We start from the raw sequence: 21912 nt of genomic DNA, 5'->3' as shown, positions 1-21912 counted from the left end.
CAAAAATAAAGTACAAAAAAAATAAAGGACAAGAATTCATATAAGGAAAAAAAAATTTCATAACAAATTAATTATATACACAAAAGATGTGAGTTAAAAGATTATAAAAAAGAACATAAAAATCAAAATTGGTAGAAATAAAATAAATTCAATCAGTTAATTATTAAACGTAATTTTTTATTGCAGAAAATAGAAGTTGTTATGTTCACATTAACATGAGTTTAAAGGTTTATGATTTATGATTTAGAATTTAGGTTTTAGGATTTATAATTTAAGATGTATGATTTATGATTTATGGTATAGAATTTAGATTTAGGATTTATTATGGTGCTAAATAGGTCTGTGAAGAATTTGAGATTGACACAATTTATATTGGTTCTTTGGATATGTATTCATTATGATTTACAGCAAACTTGTATGGTATGATACTCTTTGTGAGGGGTGGTAACGCAACAACTTTAAATTTATCACCTTCACTATATTATCAGTGATCATTTTGTAAATGTATTTTATCCTTTATTACAAATTTATTAAACCTTAAAACAAAATTTTTTAATTAAAAAATTATTTTTATTGTAAAAAATCACATAATTTAAGAATATATATAAAAGTGTAAAATAAAATAAAAAATTAATAAAAAATAATAAATAAATTCAAAAAAATGTGTTTGAAAAATTATAAATCTTAACTGCTAAATTTTAAACCCCTAAATTCTCAACAACAGACTCTAAATCTTAATCTCTAATGTCGGAAAAACTCAATCTGCACAACTACCGGCAAGTATACCGGATCGCATCAAGTAGTAAAACTCATAAGAGTGAGGTCGATTTCACAGAGGTTGATGGATCAAGCAACTTTAGTGGGATGATGAGTCTAGTCAAGCTAATAGTTGATGGTTTTGGTGAGATTTACTTGACAGAATATAAATTGTAAGAAATGTATATGCTGAAGGTAAATTGCAAAATATAAATTGCATAAACTTAAATGTCAAGAAGCTAAAGGACTGAAACTTAAAGAGCAAGAAATTAAAAGAGCTAAAACTTAAATGACAAGGAAGTAAATGCAAGAAAGTAAATGACAATAAAAGATAAATTGCATGAAAAGTAAATAGGATTTGGGTGCTGAAAATTTAAAAGAAGCAGTAAATTTCAAAGAAAGTAAAGTGAACTCAAGGAAATTAAAGTGAAGAATAATAAAGAGAAAGATTCATTAGGGATTGGAGATATTATAATCATCATGAATCAATGGTCTCAACTTCAATCTCAATCATATGAAGTAGATCAATGGCGGATTGTAATTGATTGAGTCCCAATTCTTGGTAACCCAATCTCTCTAAACACCATCAATTTGCCAAATCCTTGATCTAATTGTCATGAAAAGAGGTTAAGTGCATTCTCTTATCTATAAGCCATACAAATTCTCAAGATCTCAATTCCTCTTGAATAGTGTTGATCAAGAGAATTGTGAGGAATAGAGCTTTAATCTAATGTCTATGATTCCCCTTCCGTGGCTCACATAGAAATTCAATAGATCTAATCCCATTCAAGAGTGAATAGATCACAATAAACTTAGAAGTTATCCCTTAGCTACAACAAGTGGATTGAGAAGAAGAAGAATTTCATTCATTCATTTGAATTACAATAGAGCTCCTCCCCCTAATGATTGGGGTTTAGTGGATCATTGCTCTAAGAACAAGTGCAGGAAATTTAAATTGCATGAAAGTAAATCAAACTGAATACAAACTCAAATGTAAAATTGCAGAAAGGAAGAAGTGTAGGAAATTGAAATGGCTTAAAATAAACTAAACTCAATATAAACAAATATGTAAAATTGCAGAAAAGAAAAGTGTATCTAAACTATGCTATGCTCTCTGGAATCTTTAATCCTATAGGATACAAGAAAGCTCTGAAGTCTCTAATCCTCCAGTCTACTTTCTAACTTCAAAATTCTTCATATATATACTCTTCTTCTCATCTTCAAAATAGGTCTTCAAGTACTTGGATGTGGGCTTTTGGCCTTGGTTGAAACAAGTTAGGAGTGGCTCTTGGAGTTAACGCTGAAGTTAGTGCACTAACGTTGCATGAGTGCCCCTGAAAAATGGCGTTGGTACTGGCGTTAGTACACCAACGTTTGTTATCAACGTTCTTTTAGTCACGCGTACGCGTGACCCAGCGTTTGTGTGTCAACGCTAGCGTTAGTGACATAGCGTTGGTGTGTAAACGCTCTTCTCACGCGTGCACGTCGCCGACGCGTACGCATGGCTTGTCAATTTCCACGCTCACGCGTATGCGTCGCCTACGCGTGCGCGTTGCAGCCAATTTTTCCAATGCATTCCTCTTGAAATTGTCGAAGACGTTGGTGTGCAACGTTTGTGACAACGTTGACACTTCTTTCTTTGCTGGTAACGTTGTTAGCAACGTTGGTGAGCCAAATTTGGGCCACCAACGTTGCTTGTTTATGCTTGGAGCGCTGGTGGGCAACGTTGCTCCCCTCTTCCTTGGCAACGTTTGTTAGCAACCTCGGTAAGCCACTTTGGCTCAAAGGATTTATTAAATAATAGAGGTAACTACCAAATCGGTACCCGGAAGATTCTGACGCTGACAAAATGGTACCTGACTTTTGTTATTGACAAAATAGTCCCTAAAAGATTTTAAAATTTGACTAGCGTGTCCCCGAGCTCGCCGGAGCAAATCTCCGGCAAGCACAATGCTGACATGGCCACCGTATTTTGGTGACCTGGCAAGCCACCTCCCAAACCCTAATTTCTCCTTCCCCAACGCAGACTCCCTTTCCTCTTCCTCCCCATTGCAGCCCCCAATACACACTCCCCCTTCCCTTTCCTTCCCCATCGCATCCCTCTTCTCTCTCCCTCCCTCTCATATTATCTCATCTCATCTCATTTCTGCAATGAAGAAGAACAAAAATCTGATACCTCAAAATTACATCCTTTCACAGCATTCACAAACCAAAACGAGAATTTGAGAAGAAGAAGAAGAAGGAATAATGGATCTAGCACTAGAGGAGCTGCAATTCCTGAACATCCCAGAAATCTTGAGAGAATCAATCTCAATTTCAAAAAGATCACTGAAGACGTTCTACCTCATAACCCTAACCCTAATTTTTCCTCTCTGATTCGCAATCCTCGCACACTCACTCTTCACACACCCATTTCTCACTCAGTTTCAGAACCCTTATTAGGACTCTTCCCAGGCTAACCATGAATGGACTCTTCTCCTCACAATCCAGTTCTGCTACCTTCTCTTCCTCTTCGCCTTCTCTCTCCTCTCCATCACCGCCGTCGTCTTCACCGTCGCTTCCCTCTACACCAACAAAGATGTCTCCTTTTTCTCCACCGTCTTCGCAATCTCCAAAGTCTTCAAGCGTTTTGTTCATCACTTACCTCTGGGTCACGCTTTTGATGTTCATCTATAATTTTGTCTTCGTGATTTTCTTGGTTTTGCTTATTATAGCAATTGATATCCTTCTCTTCCTCTGCTGTTTTTTGCAGTTATTGTGAATGTGTTGGTCATTGTGAATCTGGATGTATGATCAAAAGAAAAGAAATTGGGAGGGGGGGTTTGTAACTGGATTTTTTTCTTCTTTTTCTATCGGTGTTTTTATATGATCTGCGATGAGAGGAAGAGAAAAGTGGGCTGCGATGGAGAGGAAAAGGGAAGGGAGAGTGTGCGTTAGGGGGCTGCAATGGGAGGAAGAGAAAAGGGGGTTGCGATGGGAGGGATGGGGAGGGGGTTGCGTTGGGTAGAGGGTGGGCTGCGATGGGAGGGAGATGGAGGGGGAGTCTGCGTTAGGGAAGGAGGAAAGGGAGAGGGAAGAGGGTTGCGATGGGGAAGGAGGAAAGGGAGAGGGAAGAGGGCTGCGATGGGGAAGGAAAGGGAAGGGGGGAGTGTATATTGGGGGCTGCGATGGGGAGGAAGAGGAAAGGGAGTCTGCGTTGGGGAAGGAGGAATTAGGGTTTGGGAGGTGGCTTGCCAGGTCACCAAAATACGGTGGCCATGTCAGCATTGTGCTTGTCGGAGATTTGCTCCGGCGAGCTCGGGGATACGCTTGTCAAATTTTAAAATCTTTTAGGGACTATTTTGTCAATAACAAAAGTCAGGTACCATTTTGTCAGCGTCAGAATCTTCCGGGTACCGATTTGGTAGTTACCTCTAAATAATATTTTGAAGTTAACCAAAAATCTTCTTATATCATTTAATAGTCATAAAATTATTTATAGATGTGCACCTATAATTTTCATAAATTACATTTTTTTGGCCTGTAAATTGAATTATGTGAATAAACTGACACACATTAACACATAATAGACATATAACTAATTTTTATTCAGGATATGTGCATAATTTTAGTTTTCAATCAATTTATTAATATAAATTATCATTGTTTTTAAATATTATATATATTCTTCTTTTAGTTTTATTTTCTTAAAAATTAACTATTCTTTTAAACTTTGAAGGACTCATTAACTACTTTGCATTTACTATCTTCAATATTTTTATAAAAAAATATTAAAAAAATTAAATTACAAAATACTAACAAAAATAATTTTTTTTAAATTCTTAGATATAATTTAACTTTACTTACATAGGATATTTTATTAAGACAAATCATGCATACCAAATTAAACAATAAATTTTAAAGTAAGTAATTTTAATTAAAGAAACGGACTCCTAAGGTTTAAGGGATATTTGTTTAGTATTATTAGTAAAAATTAGGGTTAAGTACGATTTTGGTCTCTAACGTAGAGGTCGAAAATTTATTTTATTTTCAGTCTTTTTTTCGCTACAAAATGTTCCCAAAGATTTCAGTTTATTTTAAAATCATCCTTCGGACGAAAATACCCTTCCTCCTTCTTCTCCAAAATCAACCAAATGCAGGAACAGAAGCAGAATGCAGAAAGAAAAGCAAGCAGAAGTAAAGTGCAGAAAGAGAAAGCAGAAGTAGAGTGCAGAAGTAGAAAGCAACAGCAGTGAAACAACAACAACAATGAAACAACAACAACTAGAAGAACAACACTAGCAACAACAATGGATAATGAAGCAACAACAAAAACAAAACCAGAAGAAGCAAAAACAGAAACAGAGGCAAAAACAGCGAGCGGCGACACTAAACGCAGTTTTTCCTTCTCCATCACAGGCGGCGGGCGCAGGAACCGGCGGCGCTACCTTCCCTCCCGGATTCTCTTTCTTCCCTCCCCCCACCCGCCTTCCCTTCCCGATTCTCTATCTTCCCTCCCCCCTACCCCACAATTCTCTTTTTTCCCTCACCCTCCTTCTCTTCCCCCCATTCTCTTTCCTCCTCTCGTGTTCCCTTTCTTTCTTTTTTTTTTTTTTTAGGAAAGCGTAATTTGGTAATTTTTTTTTGGTAAAAATGACGATTTTAAAATAAACTGAAACCTTTGGGATTATTTTATAACGAAAAAAAGGCTGGAAACAAAATAAATTTTCGACCTCTATGTTAGGGACCAAAATTGTACTTAACTCTAAAAATTTTTAAAAAAATAGTGATGTATATTATTTAGTGTTATTAGTAAGAGTTTAGGGTTTAGTGACATGTATTAGATTTTTTTTAAGAAAATAGTTTGCAAACCGTATAAAACAGTTTAAAACGCTAAACATCCATCAGAACTTGTTAATTAATTAATTTTAAAACCCTAAACGTCCATCATAACTTCTTGCTTATTATTTTAGTGGTGTGAGACTAGAAATTTAGAATTTTAAGAAGCCACCTTTTTTCTTGAGCCTGCGTTACTTTTGGCCTTTCTTTTCCCTCTTGGTTCCTTCTAGGGACAAAGCGGGTCGGTCCGCGCCCAACCCGTCCCGCCCCGTTCCGTCAACTAAAATAGGTTCAAAATGCTAGCCCGTCCCGCTTTATGGCGGATTGGCGGGTTGACCCGCTTGACTTTTTTTTTGAAAAATAAAATTCATTAAAAATTAACAAAAAAATAATAATTAAAAAATAAAATACAAATAAAAAGTAGTCAAATTATAATATAATTTTTTTACTATTTTTTTAAAATTTTTAACTTCAATAAAATTGTTCAAAATAATATTTGTCAATAAAATCATCTTTATTTTAAAAAATAAGTCACATAATTTGAACATATATACGAAATTATAAAATAAAATAAATAAAGTTAATAACTAAAAGAAGAATAAAAATAAAAAATGAAAAAAGTGTTTAAAAATTCTATAATTATTAATTTTATAATAGTAACCACTCTTTTATTTAATAAAAAAAAAAGAAAAATAAAAAGCTTCGGCCCGGCGGACCGGCCCGCCCCGCCCCACCAAAATCCGCCAATTTGACAGTGTGGGTTTACCGGGTTTTTTTTAATTTGGCGGGCTCCAAATTCTAGCCCGACCTGCATTTTTTAGCGGGTTTAACGGATCGGCCCGGCAGACTCAACCCGTTTTGCCACCCCTAGTTCCTTCTAACTTTGACTCTTTCTTACTCAGGATTGCCCATTTCAAACTATCAGCCCAATTATTTTACTCAATTGTTGCTGGACCATCAAAAAAGGTCCAAGTTTATAATTATCTTCATTAATGCATAAATTAGATATCAACTAATTAATTACTTCATACAGCACTCTCTGAACACTCTACAGAGTTGTTCGGGACTTTACCAATAAAGTAGACACGTGTTACTTTCCCCTTATGACACATACTTTTAGCACCAACTGAAAAATTTTCATTCAACACCATAGTATAACAAAAAAAAAAAACGTTTAATTATTAAGTTTTTCAAAAACAAAAAAACTACTTATAAATACTTTTGTAATGGTTAATATTATTTTCACGTATGAAATTAATCAAAATAATTATTCTATTTTATGGAAATAAAAACAGTTTAGAACAAAATTTATGTACCAAATTTCTCAATCCTTTTTATATTTATAATTTCTCTAAAAGATAAGGGAAAAAAAGAAAAGAAAAATGATGAGTATTAAATTGTTCTAGTTTGTGACCCCTTTACTAGCATGTTCCTTGAATTGAAGTGCAATGGTGCAAAATTGCAAATGCAATAAAATATTATTAATTTAAGGTACATTTATAGGACATGATATGACGCCATCAAAATAATAGTATACGAGCATTCACATCATTAATTTAATTAATTAATTACTAATCATTAACCAAATCTTTGTTAATTGTAATTAGGTTGCCCTTCCAATTCATCCATGCAATGCAGACACACACATACACACTTCATTTTCATAATAATAACGTCATCAAGGTTGTATCTTTTCTTTCAAATTCCATTCCCATTTAAGAATTGATCCCACCCCAAATGCCTCCTTCCATTTCATTTCATCATCAAGTTAACGAGCACTTCAACGGTCAAACAATGAATAAAGAATGATGAATCAAACAATCCAGAAGGAACAACAAAAAAGAGAGAAAATGCAGCTTTTAATTTTAGCATCCGATTCTTCAGAACAAATGTAAAATAAAGATTCGATTTTTAACTTCATCTCTCATCTGGGTCGTTCTCAATTTCCTCATCTGTGGTTCCTCTTCCTTTCCACCTCATTCCTCTCATTCTCTCATATTCCATTTTTTTAAATTGTCCTTATTGTTTTTCCATCAATTGGGGTGTTGAAAGAAGAAAAAGAAAATGTTTTTGGTTTTTATCTTCATTCTCTTCCTCGGTTTTTTTGTTGGGGTGGTGACTGTTGTGGTTGCCGAAGCTTTGGGAATCTTGTGGATCATTGAACGGCTGCAACGCAGGATCATGAAGGACAAAGACAAAATCTCAGCACCCATCTCATTGGACACTAGTTCACAAAATGATCCTAATCAATCACCTGACTCTACGTTCGAAAAAGAGGTAAGCTTCATGCTTCCACAATTCCTCTTTTTATTGTTATTGTTATTATTTTTTTATTCTATTGTTATTTACATTGTGATTCATGTCGTAGCTAGCTTGTGTTCTCTCATTTATTTGCGCACCACTTGCTGCTATAGAATTCTTTCTAAAGGAATACTTGTAATCTAATCATAAAAAAAGGTACAGAATTGAATGTTAAAACGAATTGTGTACCTATGTAGCTTTTAAGTAACTTTAGTATTTTAGTATTGCTTCAAGTAATCACTCAAGTTAAGGTAGTTACTATTTCCGGTATGAACATTATTTAGACCTCAAGTTGGTTCTTAAAATGACGAGGGAGATTTTGGTTATCATGATGATAGTTATTTGATACCCTTGAAAGACTAAATTAATGTAAAAAATATCAATTTGATATCCGATGCACATTTAGAGCACCAATTACTTTTATTATTTCAATTCATTGGCGTTTTCTTTCTTCAGGGTGTGATTTGGGTTCTAGAACAATACAAGGTATCAAAGATCTGGCTGGAAAAGTCAGCTAAAGATCATAAAAGGAAAAGGGAGGTACTGGAGGTTAGCCCTGTTAAGAAGCATGGGAAGATCAAGGGTGAATCACTTATTCTCACAGAGCATGATGGTTCGGAGACAGCCATTTGGTTGAAGGGATGTGTTATTGAGGCTGTATCATCATCCAGCCTTCCTTCTAAAAAATGGTAATGTGATGCAGGAAGTCACTTTCGTGATTGCGTGGGGTATAGTTTCCATTCCAATCTCCGAACAACATTATGATGAGATCATTATTTCAATATCGTTTTCTTTTGTTTGTGGATATGTTACAATGTGAGAGCTTAGTGAGCTAGCTTGATATAGAGTATTAGGCCAATGATTTATATTACAACATTCATTAGAATCTGATTTAGTGAGCTGTATTCCTCTGCAGAAAACCAGCATACATTCTCTTATTCCTTTTAAATCAGTGCATGTGAAAATGCATATAATTTTGATTGAACATATAATTCACATTGAAAGAAAAACAAAGTTGAAAATGGGTTTACTATGAGTTTTCCTTACTTTGAGTTCAAATGGGGATATCTCACTTCCTTTACATCTCACATACATCTTAATGAGAAAAACAAGAAAAAGTTGTTGCTGCTTGGAAAGAAACACTTTGTTGTGTACTCTTGCTTATTTACTTAGAAAATAAGGCGCTTCAAGGTCATTTTTTTATGTTGGATTTTGCAGGGCAAAAAGATACCCGATAAAAGTTGAAAACAACAAATCTGTGGTATACCATGGAAGCAAATTGCTTTACATATATCTTGAGACGTCATGGGAAAAAGAAGCATGGTGTAAGGCCCTCCGTATGGCTTCATGCGACCAGAGTGAAAAACTTAAGTGGTCTAGTCAGTTGTACGAAGAGTTTCATCGTTATATAGCATCACTAAATATTGAATATCATCCTTTTATCATGAGACCATCAGCAGGATCAAGTTTTGATGCCTTAGAAAAGTCCAGTAAGCCTGATGGATCTTCCTCAAGAGTTCGTCAATTTTTGAGAAGAATTACTAAAAAACCTCCTCGAGTTGGTTTGGATAGTAAATCGGCTTGGACATCCCGTGAAGAAAGAAAGAGCCTTGACAAGCTCCGGGCTTGTCAGGATGCAATATTGGCCACTGAGTATATGAAAGGTTCTTCAACTCCAAGTGATCTGAAAAGTTGCATTTCAGAAAAAGCTCCTTCATTTAGTTCAAGCATGTGTCGTTCAAGAAGCCAAAGTAATATAAATATCAGATCTGACTCTGATGCTGATGAGAAGTATGGTACTGATGATGGTACATTATGCTGGAACTTGTTGATTGCTAGACTCTTTTTTGACGCGAAGGGAAATTCACAAGTGAAGAAGACAATTCAAGAAAGGATGCAGGTTTAGTTTCCCATCTTGATGTGCTTGCCTTCAATTTTGAGTATGATTAAGTAGTTTTGCTTTGGGAGGTGGAAATTATCTTGGCTAATAATTGGTTTTAGCACTTCACCTACAATTGTTCATTAAGTTGAAAATGTTAGCTTATTTTGTTGAATGCAAAGGGACATTGTTTTTTAAAGATTTCCCTGCTAGCCTGCCGCATTCCTTTTACAACCGGCTTCATTCCTTTGCGCGGTTGTCATGAGATAAACATTGGTGTTTTATTTTATTTTTAAAGAGAAATCCTCACTGAAACCTTCACTTGATTGTGGTTTCTATAAGATAAATGTTGGTCCTTTCTGTTTTTTGACAGAGGGCATTGGCCAATGTGAGAACACCTACTTATTTCGGTGAAGTTATCTGTACAGACATCAATATGGGGACTACTCCACCCTACATCGTTGCAATGAGGGTTCTTCCTATGGAAATGAATGATGTATGCACCTTTGAGGCAGACATTGAATATTCTGGAGGTGCAGTAGTAGAGATTGAAACAAGGCTTGAAGTTGGTGAACTACAGAACGACAAGGGGACGGAATGCTCAAGCAATGCTGGAGCTGCCCCGTCAGATCTTCTTGAAGATCTCAGCAATCAGTTGAATCTTGGAGATGGAGTGAATGATTCACAAGAGCCAAAAGTAGATGTCAATGGGAACACTGGTAAGCACATAAATACCGTTAAATCAAATACTTAGTTTGCATTTTCTTCATGTGGTGATTTGTCAAATTTGTACTGAACTATTCCCCCCCCCCCCCCCCCCCCAAAAAAAATCAAAGTGTTAAATGAAGACCATAATGTTATTAAAGCCAAACCAAATTATCTTTTCTTCTTTTCTTGTTTCCCCTGAGGATAGCTTATCAGGTTTTTCTTATCCTGTTTTTCTCCTATGAATAACAAAATACCAAATTATTTGTGGTGGGATGGTACGGGGAGTCTCATTTCTAGACAGTGTGTTGTGGAAAGCATTAAAGTTAAAAGATGTCAATTTGTCCTATGCAGATGTGTCTAAAGTTTCTAGGACTACATCTTCCTCATTTTACGGATCAAAATGGAAATCTATGTTAAATTCTCTTGCCAAGCATGTTTCACAGGTAGTGTCTATTATTCCATACTTACACCTCTCCCTCCCCCCCAAAGATTCTGTTTATTCAACATGAAAAAACATGGAAGAATACATAGGTACATGAGGGTAGGAGATCTTTATAAGAACAATGAACAGCAGAGAAAAACAACTAGTATGACTGACTGTGTAAATTATCTTTAATTCTATTATATTCTAACATGTCCATATTTTGGTTACCTCTATATGGATTTTTTTTGACATATAATAAGATACTTAAAGTTATGTCACTACAAATCTTGTCTTTGAGCATTTTCATGTTGATAGATGCACATGTTGACACATGGAATCATTATTGTAGTTATAAACAGCTATAGCTTTGTTATGGTCGAAGTAACGGGTTATCTCTTATCTAAAGGTTCCTCTCACTTTGGCAATAAGGATAGTATCCCTCAAAGGGACAATGCGTTTACAACTAAAGCCCCCTCCTTCTGATAATTTGTGGTATGGTTTCACATTTATGCCTGATATAGACTTCAACCTGGAATCATGTGTTGGAGATCACAAAATAACTAATGCACGCATCGCCCTGTTCCTGGTCAATCGACTTAAGGTACGATAACCCATTTCCCTTTGGTTAAGTTATGAATGAATTTTGGTTAAAGATCAATGTTTAACCTGCTGCTGTTTTTAGAATTTACATGCTTTAGATATATTTATGTTTCTTTCTCTTTTAAAGTTTGCTTAGAGGGTGTATGTTCCTTCTTCTCTATGTTGTAACTCGTATCGTCCGACAAGCCTTCAACTTTGCATGTCTTTCTGAAAAGATTATAGTATCTCTACAGGCAGCATTTCGAGAAACTTTAGTGCTCCCAAACTCTGAGTGCATAAGCATTTCATGGATGCTGGCTGAAAAGGAGAATTGGATTCCTCGGACTGTTGCTCCATACATGTGGGTTAAACAAGAATGTGGACACGATACGTCCGTTTCAAATGATAAAACTAGCGCAAGGATGTCGGTTGATGGTTCGGGGCTAACACCCCAAAACCAACATGGGGCCAAGTCTATAGTAGAACCAGTTAGGAAATCGTTTTCTTTCGGACGAGCATCATCTTCCTCTAGTCCAATAGTATTAAAGAGCAGCCAAAGTTTTGACCAACTGTCAACACCTTTTCTAGAGACTTACATAATGCAAGAAACTGAGGATTTGAAAGAACTTCCAGCATCGTCCACACAGAATGAGAATAGAGATGAAACACGTGAAGAGAAGACGGAAGATATTACTGTCTACCAACCACAAACACTCTATTCTCTGCTTATAGATAAACAAGTTAGTCCATCTGAACAGAAGAAAATCGGGAAGAGGGAAAAGATGTTTGATTTGCGAAAGAGGATGAGTGAGAAGTTGGAAGAAAAGAGGCGTCACTTTGTTGAAAAGATGAGAGGACCATGAGAAAATGAGAACAGAAGTAGAGATCAGACTCTGATTTCTGTTGCTGATTTGTTCATCATGTCAGATATTAGCAACCATTCTTAAAAGAATCTTTTGATTGATGAATTGTACATCTTATAGGTTCTTAGAAGATCTAATTTAACTAGATGTATACCTTACTAAGTGACAGAAATTACTGTTAATGCATACCATGGAGTTACAAATCCACAGGGTAACATAGATAGAAGATTCATTTAATTGTTGATTAACAAATTATATGACACAGACATGCTATAGAGATTACAGAGAAATGATATACAGATTCATATACCCTCTCATTTGAAGGGTGAGTTTCTATTCAGTTTTGTTTTGTTTGCTTACATTTTCTCTTTGCTCCTATAAGTGCTTATCTTTCCATGCATTAATGTAATGAGTTTTCCTATATAGGGTTTGTCACACAAATAAAATCTTCCATCTTGCTAAGCTTAATAAACAAGTCAGCCCTACAGACAATACTAAGATTTTGCACTAATGGCAGTTTCTACTGTTGGCAAGTTGGTTAAACAGGGTGTTGAGTTGGTTGACAATTGTAAGTCAATGCAGCAGAGGTGCAGTGCAGTTAGTGCAGCTGTTTTATAAGATTTTACAATGATGAGAATGATGATTTCTTACTATTAACTCGACATTATTTTCCTACTACATATAACAAATTAAATAATGATCGATTTCAATCAATAAAACAACAAAACTTCCATTATTTTATGTGAAGAGCAACCTCTATATGGTAATTACATTGTTATCTATAGCAGAATGTCCTTAATTTCTCTGAGATTCAATGCACCGATTTAGATAGTATCCAAAAGAAGACAACAATCTGTGATTCATGCAGCAGTCAGCAAGGATTGTGAAATTATTATCCTACAGGCTTAACACTATCTGAAAGGAAAACATATGATATAGTGGACTTAATAGAAATTAAAATTTTTGTCATGCACTTGTTGTACAGCTGACTTTACAACAATCTTGGTAATCTTGTACAGCTGACTTTACAACAATCTTTTTAAATTTTTCTCCGAACTCTGACCATTCAGCTTTGATCTTTTCCTGGTTTTCCTTTGCCAAGTCATGCTCATGTTGCAAATGTGGTACTTTCTCCTTCGCCATGTCCATTCGAGCTTTGAGTGCCTTTCCTTCCACATAGACATCTCTCTTTCTCATTTGAGTCGTGTTCTGTTCTTTTCGAGAAGCCATGATGTCAGCATTAATAGTTCTGATTTGTTTTTCAAGGTCCTCTTTCATTTCCTCCAAACATGCCAACTTTTGCCGCAGCTCTTTTTCTGACGCCACCATATCACTGAACTGACTCTTGTTATTTTCAAGATCAGATTTTAAGTTATCAGCTCTCGACAGTTCTGAAGCAGTGGACTCAACTTTCATATTTGCTTCAATGTAGCTACTAGCCTACTACTACAATGTGCAAAACACAATTGAAGTTTCAGATATCAATGCTCTCATTGCTCCTGATAAACCATCATTAGCAGACAAACTGGAGAGATAATCTAAGCTGGTTTTCATGATGCAGCAATGTTGAGCATCCAAGAACACTGAAGCATCATTATTATTGATGGTGAAGTCTCGTACTATTTTCAATGCTTCCTTGGTCTCTTCATTTGGAGAAAATGAAATAACATCTGTTCTAAGAGACAGAGACAAATCCTGTAGTAGGGTAAGAATCACTTGAAATTGGCATAATCTTGTAAATGCAAGATTACAAATTGACATGACCAGAAGCAAAAGTTTTTGTTGTATAGCCTCATGTCTTCAAAGGTGGTTCTTTTTTAAGGGTCATTATTCATTGTTACAGCTTGTCCTGCATAGCTACCTTCTTGAAGAGTAAAATTTAGATCTTCTAGCATCTTATAGATATTGGCCAACTGAACACGTGACTGATTTCCTGCTGCAAATGTATGAAATCTACCACCGATCTCAACCTGGCTCCACCCACATTCTTTAACCAGTCCTTTACCATCTATCAATTTTCTCATTGCATGCGCCTCCTTCCACTTGCCGAATGAGGTGTACAAATTAGCCATCAATACATAATTTCCAGAGCTTCCAGGACTAAGCTCTAGTAACTTGACAGCAGCAATCTCCCCAAGCTCAACATTACCATGGATCCTACAAGCACTGAGCAAGGGAGCCCAAGCTTGCACTTGTGCTTCCAAGGGCATCCCCTGAATCGTATCTAATGCTAAGTCAAGCCGGCCAACTCGACCAAGAAGATCTACCAAGCAAGTGCAATGTTCTATCTTAGGAGTTATTCCAAAATCTTTTTGCATACTTATGAAGTACTTCAATCCATCTTCTACTAACCCTGCATGGCTACAAGCCAGCAAAACACTGGTGTAAACAATAGCATCTGGAATTATCCCTTCTGTAGTTGTCATTTTGCGAAATAGGTCAATCGCTTCTTTCCCCATCCCATGAATAGCATAGCTATTTATCATGGAAGACCAAACAGTTAAATCTTTATCTGCCACTTTTTTAAATACTTCTTGGGCTTTCTTGATGCTTCCACACTTGGAGTACAAGTGTATGAGAGATGTTTGGACTTGTAGATCGAATTCCAATCCATTTAGAGAAATATAATCTTCCATCTCTTGTGCTATGCTAATTGATCCTATATCAGCACAAGCTGATATAACAGTAGCAACCGTTGGTCCATCTGGTCTAAAATCTGTCCGTACAAGCCTTCTAAACAAATGCAATGCCTCCAATGGGTGATCCGAATGGGCATATCCTGCAATCATTGATGTCCATGAGAAAATACTCTTTTTGATAATCAAATCAAATATCCTTCTAGCAGATGCAAGGTCACTGCATTTTGCATACATAGTTATTAGCAAATTTTCAATGGACTCCTCTTTATCGCATCCACATTTAAGTACAAAAGCTTGAACTGATGAAGCTAATAAGAGATCTCCTACTTGTATACAACCAGATATAAGAACTAGAAATACAATAAAATCTATGCCAGTACTTTGATGCTGCATTTGATTGAATAAATTATATGCTTCCGCAACATGGCCAACTTTCACATAACCTCCCATAATAGTTGTCCAAGAAATTATTGATTTTTCATCCATCAAATCAAAAACCTTCCTCGCTTCCTCCATTTGGCTAAAGTGAACATACATTCCCATTAACGCATTGGCCAAAGTAACTTGAGAATACACAAGTCCAAGTTTGATCAAGCAACAATGTATCGACATCCCTTGCCACCAAAAGCTAAAGGAATCTGAATCTGAATCCGAACAACCTGACAAAATTGAAACAAATGTGGGCGAACTTGGCTCAAAGCCAAGAACCCACATATCTTTCAAGAGGCTGAATGCCGCATCCATTAAAAACCCACGAGAATAAGCCGAAATCATGGAGTTCCAGGACACGACGCTTCTGTGCGCCATTCCATCAAACACGTGGCGTGCACACTCAACATAAGTGCACTTAGCATACATGCCAACAAGTGCAGTTTGAACAAATAAGTCATCTTGGAAGCCAAGTCTCAGAATATGGCCATGAATCATAGTCCCATGAATCATGGAACCCAGGTTGGCACAGGCCTTTAGGAGCAAAGGGTAAGTGAAGGTGTTCCCATGCCCACCAGTGTGTGAAACCATTGAAGTGTATATGTTTAAGGTTTCAATATAGAAGCCGTTATTGGTAGAATCTCGAATCATCAAGTTCCATAGGTAAAGGGGCTTTTTGAAGCTGCTAAGTGATGCAGAACGCATTGCCCTTTGAATAATGGACAATTATCCCATTTGTTTTCATTAAACTTTCGGATATCCAAAATTTATTATTTTCTAACACCAAGAGTCATATTTTTTAAAATATGAAACATAATTGACCATTTTAAAATGTTGGGAATAAGAAGTATGACCACAATTCAATCAATTATGTATCAAATAATTTGTTATTGTTATTATACTAAAATGTTAAAATGTTAATATAATAACGTCCTTGATTAAATTTAGAAATTTATTATTGTGATAGTGATCATAATATTGAGAGATAAATCTTTTATAATTTAATCTAAATTTTTCTTGGCCATAAGATTATTAAAAAGGACATTAATAATCCGAAAAGATCAATATATATATAATGGTCTTCATTGGATGAAGATTAATAGATCTCATTTATTAAATTATATATATAGATGGTGCATATAGAGATATGACCACTGAACTGACTCACTCTAAGAATTCCTAATGGTTATAATTACCGCATATTTGTCAATAGGATATTCTCAAGATGAACATAGTAATAGAGTTTCCTTTGACCTGCGACTGTCTTAGTAATTAACAATGTATTTATTATACTTTGATTCCGGACACCTAATACCCTAGGGTGCTAGTTGAATGGATATTGGGTATGATTTAAATACTTGTAGAATTAATGATTAGTCAATAAGGAATCCGTCAACTCTCGGTAAAGAGTTTGAGCTCTATGATTATAATGACTGAGATGAATAAAACCTTGGCTAAGGGGATTGAATGAATGAAGAAATGAGTTTTTAAGTGATTCACATTTCATTATAATAATGGTAACAAGTTAGAGTTTGACAATTAAACCATACTCTAAAGGTTAACCAAGAGCTGGAAAGATGTAAGGAATTATACTTTGTTCTTCTAAGGTTCTTAGTAAAAATATATTACTTCAAACTATCGAGTCGTTGAGGAGTGTTGCTAGACGCCAACATTGATTAGTAAATTTAGTATAACTAATTTACTACCCGCTTAGTATTAAACCTACGGGGTCACACACTAACGAGTGTTTTAATCTTTGCTGTAGAATTATTTAATTATTAATTTGATTTGATCAAATAAATAATTATATTAATTCAAATGGAATATTATTATATTCTTTGCTAGCACCAAGAATATAATAATAGTATGATAATTGAGAATATTAAATGAGATTTGAGAATAATTAGTTATTTTATTTCTAAATTTGGACAAGATCCTAACTGATTCTGTTTTCAAATTGAGTTATGATATAATTCATAAATTTAAAGGATTCAAATTTGGAATTTCAAGATATGATTTAAATTTGAATTGAGATTCAAATTTAAAATCAGAAACAAATCTCATACTATATATATGTATGCCAAGAGTAGAGGAAAACATGAGAAACAGACGAGAATAATAAGAGTTTTATTCCTTTACCTCTACACACATAAATGTATGTGAGCCTAATTCTTGGAGAAGAATTTTATAGTGTGCAAAGAGTTGCATGAGGTTTCTTAATTTTAGATCAGATGTCCATTGGTCAAGGAGTTGACAGCAAATGTTGGTCTCGGTGTGAATACGCATAGCGCCTTTGTACCATCGAAGGAGAAAAAGATTTTTACTAGCGTACCCAGGTATTTAGATCTGATCTATACATATATTACATTATTGGAATAAAATTTAAGTACAAAAATAGATCTTTAGGATTACTTTTTTTTCTTCCGCTACATGTTATGAACAAATGGTAATCCTTCACAAAATGTTGGAATGTAATACAAATTGACTTATCAAATCAATTTCAACTATCAACATGAATATTAAAATTAACTTTCATCTTAAAAAGTTTACATACTCTTTCTATACCCCATTTAAATACATCTTACATTTAAATTTGTATATTTACTAATTAATTAATTTCTTTGATGAAAGAAAAGAGACTTTTTTTATAAATCCATGTACCAAACATGCTTGTTTTGATATTAATATTGTGAATTACTTTGCGCGTAATAACATCAAAGGAAGCCAATTCACTGTTGTGGTTTTCGATAAATATTAGATCACATTTGTGGCCCATTCTCATTGGACTAAATTCTGATGAAAAGGGTTCAAGTGTGAAAAGTTTCACCCAAGATTCTTTCACACCAATTTCACCCAAAATAGATATTTCAATGCAATTATTCTTAGCAAAAGAGGAAATCAGAGTAACAGATTTGTTGAGCACTACCGAACTTCTGATAGGTCTATCATCATTTTTTTGCAGCCAAACAATTGATGTGGTTTGAAACGTTTCAGTGCTAAGATTAAATGACACAAGTACTTGTTCTTCTTCGAGTCCATTAGTGGCATGCTCTCTACCCCACCAGTGACATACTCCATTCAAGTACGCTACAGAAGCATTATATATATGTTCCTTCTTAGTCATTTCAAGATCAAGTTTCTTCCAACAATTACTTTTTAGACTATAAATTTGCCAAATTATTAGAACAGGCTCTTCTACAAAAGTTTGACCATGAACATAATATACACATTGAATCACTTTATAATCATCATTCACATTATCATAACCAAATCCATGAATACTTACTCGCCGATCAAAGCCGGGCTCATCATCAGTAATACCCGGAAGAATAATTTTATGCTGGTCGGTTTTGGGGTTCCAAAGTCCTATTTTTACATCAAGACCATCTTCTTCATAATGACATATGATACCATTAACACAGTCTAAAACTCTATAAAAACCATTTTCTTCCAATAGACTTGGCAAAACTAACGTAACTATGTTTTCGTACCTTTCTCCAAAAAGCAAATGCACATCATTTTCATAGACGTCTCCATCACTTCTTTCGTCATAAAAATATCTCCATAGAAGGAGAGACGATGAGTGAGTAGTTGTAGATTTTAAATTCTCGTAGTACATGCTCTTAAAATTAGAATTCTCAAATAAATTTAGCCAAGACTTATGCACGCAATTAAATCGCTTCAAAGACTTAACAGGTAATTTTGCTAGAATTTCCAATACAACATCCTTAGGAATATAATCGCTATGGGTTGCTATTTCCGCTGAAGATGAAGATAGAACAATAGAGGATAGAATTTTATGTTTGTAGTGTGCCTCGTAAGATGTAATAAAAAATAAATTAGATTCCAACATACAAGTTTAGAAAAATTTTAATGGTATTACATATTTGTGGCTCTATTTGTTTCTTTCCTAATCAAGATCTTCAATATATAGCACTAAACATCAAACCAATCAAATTGATTGATTGGGAATATATATATCACAAACCTAAATAGAATAAAAGGAAAGCCGATCTAAATTGTGAACACTTGAATTGCATTTGCAATTACAAACATAAATGTATAATTATTACTCATTAAACTTAGTTTATTCTTAAATAATACTATATTCTACTAGTTTAAAAAAAATAAACAACCTAAGTTAAAAATAATTACTTGTCATTAATATTTTTTTGTACAAAATAGAAAAGTAAATGAATTTTAAAATAGATCTAAAGTTATTGTTATTTGTGCTATGTTGTTGGGCAAATAAAATAAAAAAGAATTTTGGAGGTTAAATCAAAATGATCTAATTCGAAAAATAGTAATATTAAGAAGATAATAAAAAATTAGACCTAAAAATAATTTCATATCATTAATATTTTTCCTGTACAAAATAGTAAAGTAAATAAATCTTAAAAGAGATCTCAATTTATCATTATTTGTGCTACGTTGTTTGGCAACTAAAATGAAAAAGAATTTTGGAGGTTAACTCAAAATGATATGATTCGAAAAAATAGTAATGTTAGAAAGATCATAAAAAATCAGTTTAAACTTGTTTTATTTAACATTCATTAATAGTTTTACAATTTTAAATAATAAAAAAATATAAAAGTAAATATTTATCATTTTGCTCTACTATCAGAAGATTTCAGAGAGGAATCAAAACGAGAGAATATTGTTGGGGCCACCGTGGGGAGCTCTCGACAATCGGGGAGAATTCGGGGAGGAATCAAGTGAGAGAGAACATAAAATGAGAAGACACCACATCCAACTCAAAACCTTAAGGTGTCAAGTTAATGGATCTCTCATCTTATAAACTCCTCACTCTTCCATGCTTTCTTTGATGTGGGACTAACTTCAACACTCCTCACACTTGCAACACTAACAATCTCCCCCTCAAGTGTGAGCCTCCACATCAAGTACCAACTCCCCCTCTTTCTAGCTCCTCCACCACCACGAGTATTCGTCCATCACACCGCCGCAAAACACCGCGGGACACGCCGCCCGGACCACCTTTGCCGGGAAGACTTTCGATGCTTCACCTTGAATACTCACACTTGCAACACTAACAATCTCCCCCTCAAGTGTGAGCCTCCACATCAAGTACCAACTCCCCCTCTTTCTAGCTCCTCCACCACCACGAGTATTCGTCCATCACACCGCCGCAAAACACCGCGGGACACGCCGCCCGGACCACCTTTGCCGGGAAGACTTTCGATGCTTCACCTTGAATACTCCTTAAACCAGACCGATTAAACCATCGGCTCTGATACCACTTGTTGGGGCCACCGTGGGGAGCTCTCGACAACCGGGGAGAATTCGGGGAGGAATCAAGTGAGAGAACATAAAATGAGAAGACACCACATCCAACTCAAAACCTTAAGGTGTCAAGTTAATGGGTCTCTCATCTTATAAACTCCTCACTCTTCCATGCTTTCTTTGATGTGGGACTAACTTCAACACTCCTCACACTTGCAACACTAACAAATACAAGATGAGAAAATGTCATAGCCAACTCAAAACTTTAAGCTTCAAGTTAATATGTCTCTCATCTTATATACTCTTCACTTATTCATATTTTTTTTTTATGTAGGACTAATTCCTTATACTTCTCACACTTGCAACCCTAACAATAATTTAATGATAAAATAATTAAAAAAATTAGATGTTGAAAGATATATCATTATCCAATTTTTAAAGATGCAGAGAAATATTGAATCAAAGATGTTGAAAGTGGACAGACAAGGAAAGTGAAGAAAAGAGAAGACTATGCTATTTGAACTATAATTTTAACGGTATAGTCTTTCTTTCTCATTTAAAAATCTTGGGTTATTCGAATCTCATTCCTAACTTTGAAAAAAAAAAAAGAGGCGAAGAAAAATTTTTAAAGAATAAACTTAATTATACAATAAGGACATACATTTAAAGAATAACTTAAGTGATCCTAAATATTAATTTTGGTTAAATTTAAAAAATTCAAATTAATAGTATAGTTAATTAGTGGCTAAATAAAAAAATTGATATGTCATAGAAGATAAATTACGTATTAATTGATTAGAAATTATCTCTTTTTTTTTTAAATACTAGTGTATAGATCTGTGTGTTATACGAGCATGAAAAGAAATTCATAATACATAAATATATTTTATAGTATAACTTTTTGTCATATATAACTAATTAAATTGATGATATATGAATAAAATTAAATAGTTAACTACCATAATATAATTTATGAGCATGCATTACCCAAATTTTTTTACTATTCAATATTTAGAATTGTATTTGTCAAGTAATTTAAAATAATATTTAATTATTTTATATTTAATATATTGTAATTAAAAATAACATATTAATATGAATTTTTATTATAATAAAATTTACAACATAATAATTAGTCTTAATGAATTAAAAAGATTTATATTTTTATGTATTTATATGTTTTATATTTAGTTTAAAAAAATAAAGTGTTGCATTTTTTATTTTAAAGTGTTCTATATTAAAAAATATTTATTTATATTTTAATATTTTCTATAT

The 21912-nt window shown here is 34.4% G+C and overlaps 4 protein-coding genes and 1 pseudogene across 5 annotated transcripts; 2 read left to right on the top strand and 3 right to left on the bottom strand.

Annotated features, from left to right (window-relative positions):
* The first annotated feature begins 3003 nt into the window (after positions 1 to 3003).
* Positions 3004 to 3549, top strand: LOC148566310 (uncharacterized; annotated as a pseudogene).
* Positions 3550 to 7387: 3838 nt separating this feature from the next.
* LOC107644659 (uncharacterized) lies at positions 7388 to 12668 on the top strand. The gene is made up of 7 exons (XM_016348572.3): positions 7388 to 7851; positions 8332 to 8564; positions 9094 to 9775; positions 10128 to 10473; positions 10814 to 10905; positions 11293 to 11487; positions 11720 to 12668. The coding sequence occupies exons 1-7, from the start codon at positions 7639 to 7641 to the stop codon at positions 12326 to 12328; spliced, it is 2370 nt and encodes a 789-aa protein (XP_016204058.2). The 5' UTR covers positions 7388 to 7638; the 3' UTR covers positions 12329 to 12668.
* A 626-nt stretch (positions 12669 to 13294) lies between these two features.
* Positions 13295 to 14106, bottom strand: LOC148566309 (uncharacterized). Its single transcript, XM_088488565.1, is given in 1 exon segment — positions 13295 to 14106. A coding segment is annotated over 1 exon segment (795 nt). The 5' UTR covers positions 14090 to 14106.
* Positions 14106 to 16118, bottom strand: LOC107641449 (pentatricopeptide repeat-containing protein At2g29760, chloroplastic-like). 2 transcript variants are annotated; one of them, XM_021103145.2, is made up of 2 exons: positions 15348 to 16118; positions 14106 to 15107 (listed from the first exon to the last, which is right to left on the bottom strand). In XM_021103145.2, exons 1-2 carry the CDS (start codon positions 16099 to 16101, stop codon positions 14146 to 14148), a joined length of 1716 nt encoding a protein of 571 aa, XP_020958804.2. In that variant the 5' UTR covers positions 16102 to 16118; the 3' UTR covers positions 14106 to 14145. The 2 variants fall into 2 exon arrangements, with proteins under 2 accessions (XP_020958804.2, XP_088344690.1); XM_088488564.1 differs by having other exon boundaries at positions 14106 to 16118.
* A 1886-nt stretch (positions 16119 to 18004) lies between these two features.
* On the bottom strand, positions 18005 to 20478 carry LOC107641448 (F-box/kelch-repeat protein At3g23880-like). The gene is made up of 2 exons (XM_088487501.1): positions 20355 to 20478; positions 18005 to 19158 (listed from the first exon to the last, which is right to left on the bottom strand). The coding sequence occupies exons 1-2, from the start codon at positions 20476 to 20478 to the stop codon at positions 18005 to 18007; spliced, it is 1278 nt and encodes a 425-aa protein (XP_088343627.1).
* Between the last annotated feature and the right edge of the window lie 1434 nt (positions 20479 to 21912).

The sequence above is a fragment of the Arachis ipaensis genome, chromosome B5 (genome assembly GCF_059453495.1).
Source record: "Arachis ipaensis isolate K30076 ecotype BB chromosome B5, ASM5945349v1, whole genome shotgun sequence".
Taxonomy (NCBI): domain Eukaryota; kingdom Viridiplantae; phylum Streptophyta; class Magnoliopsida; order Fabales; family Fabaceae; genus Arachis; species Arachis ipaensis.
This window is presented reverse-complemented; position numbering and strand designations above follow the sequence as displayed.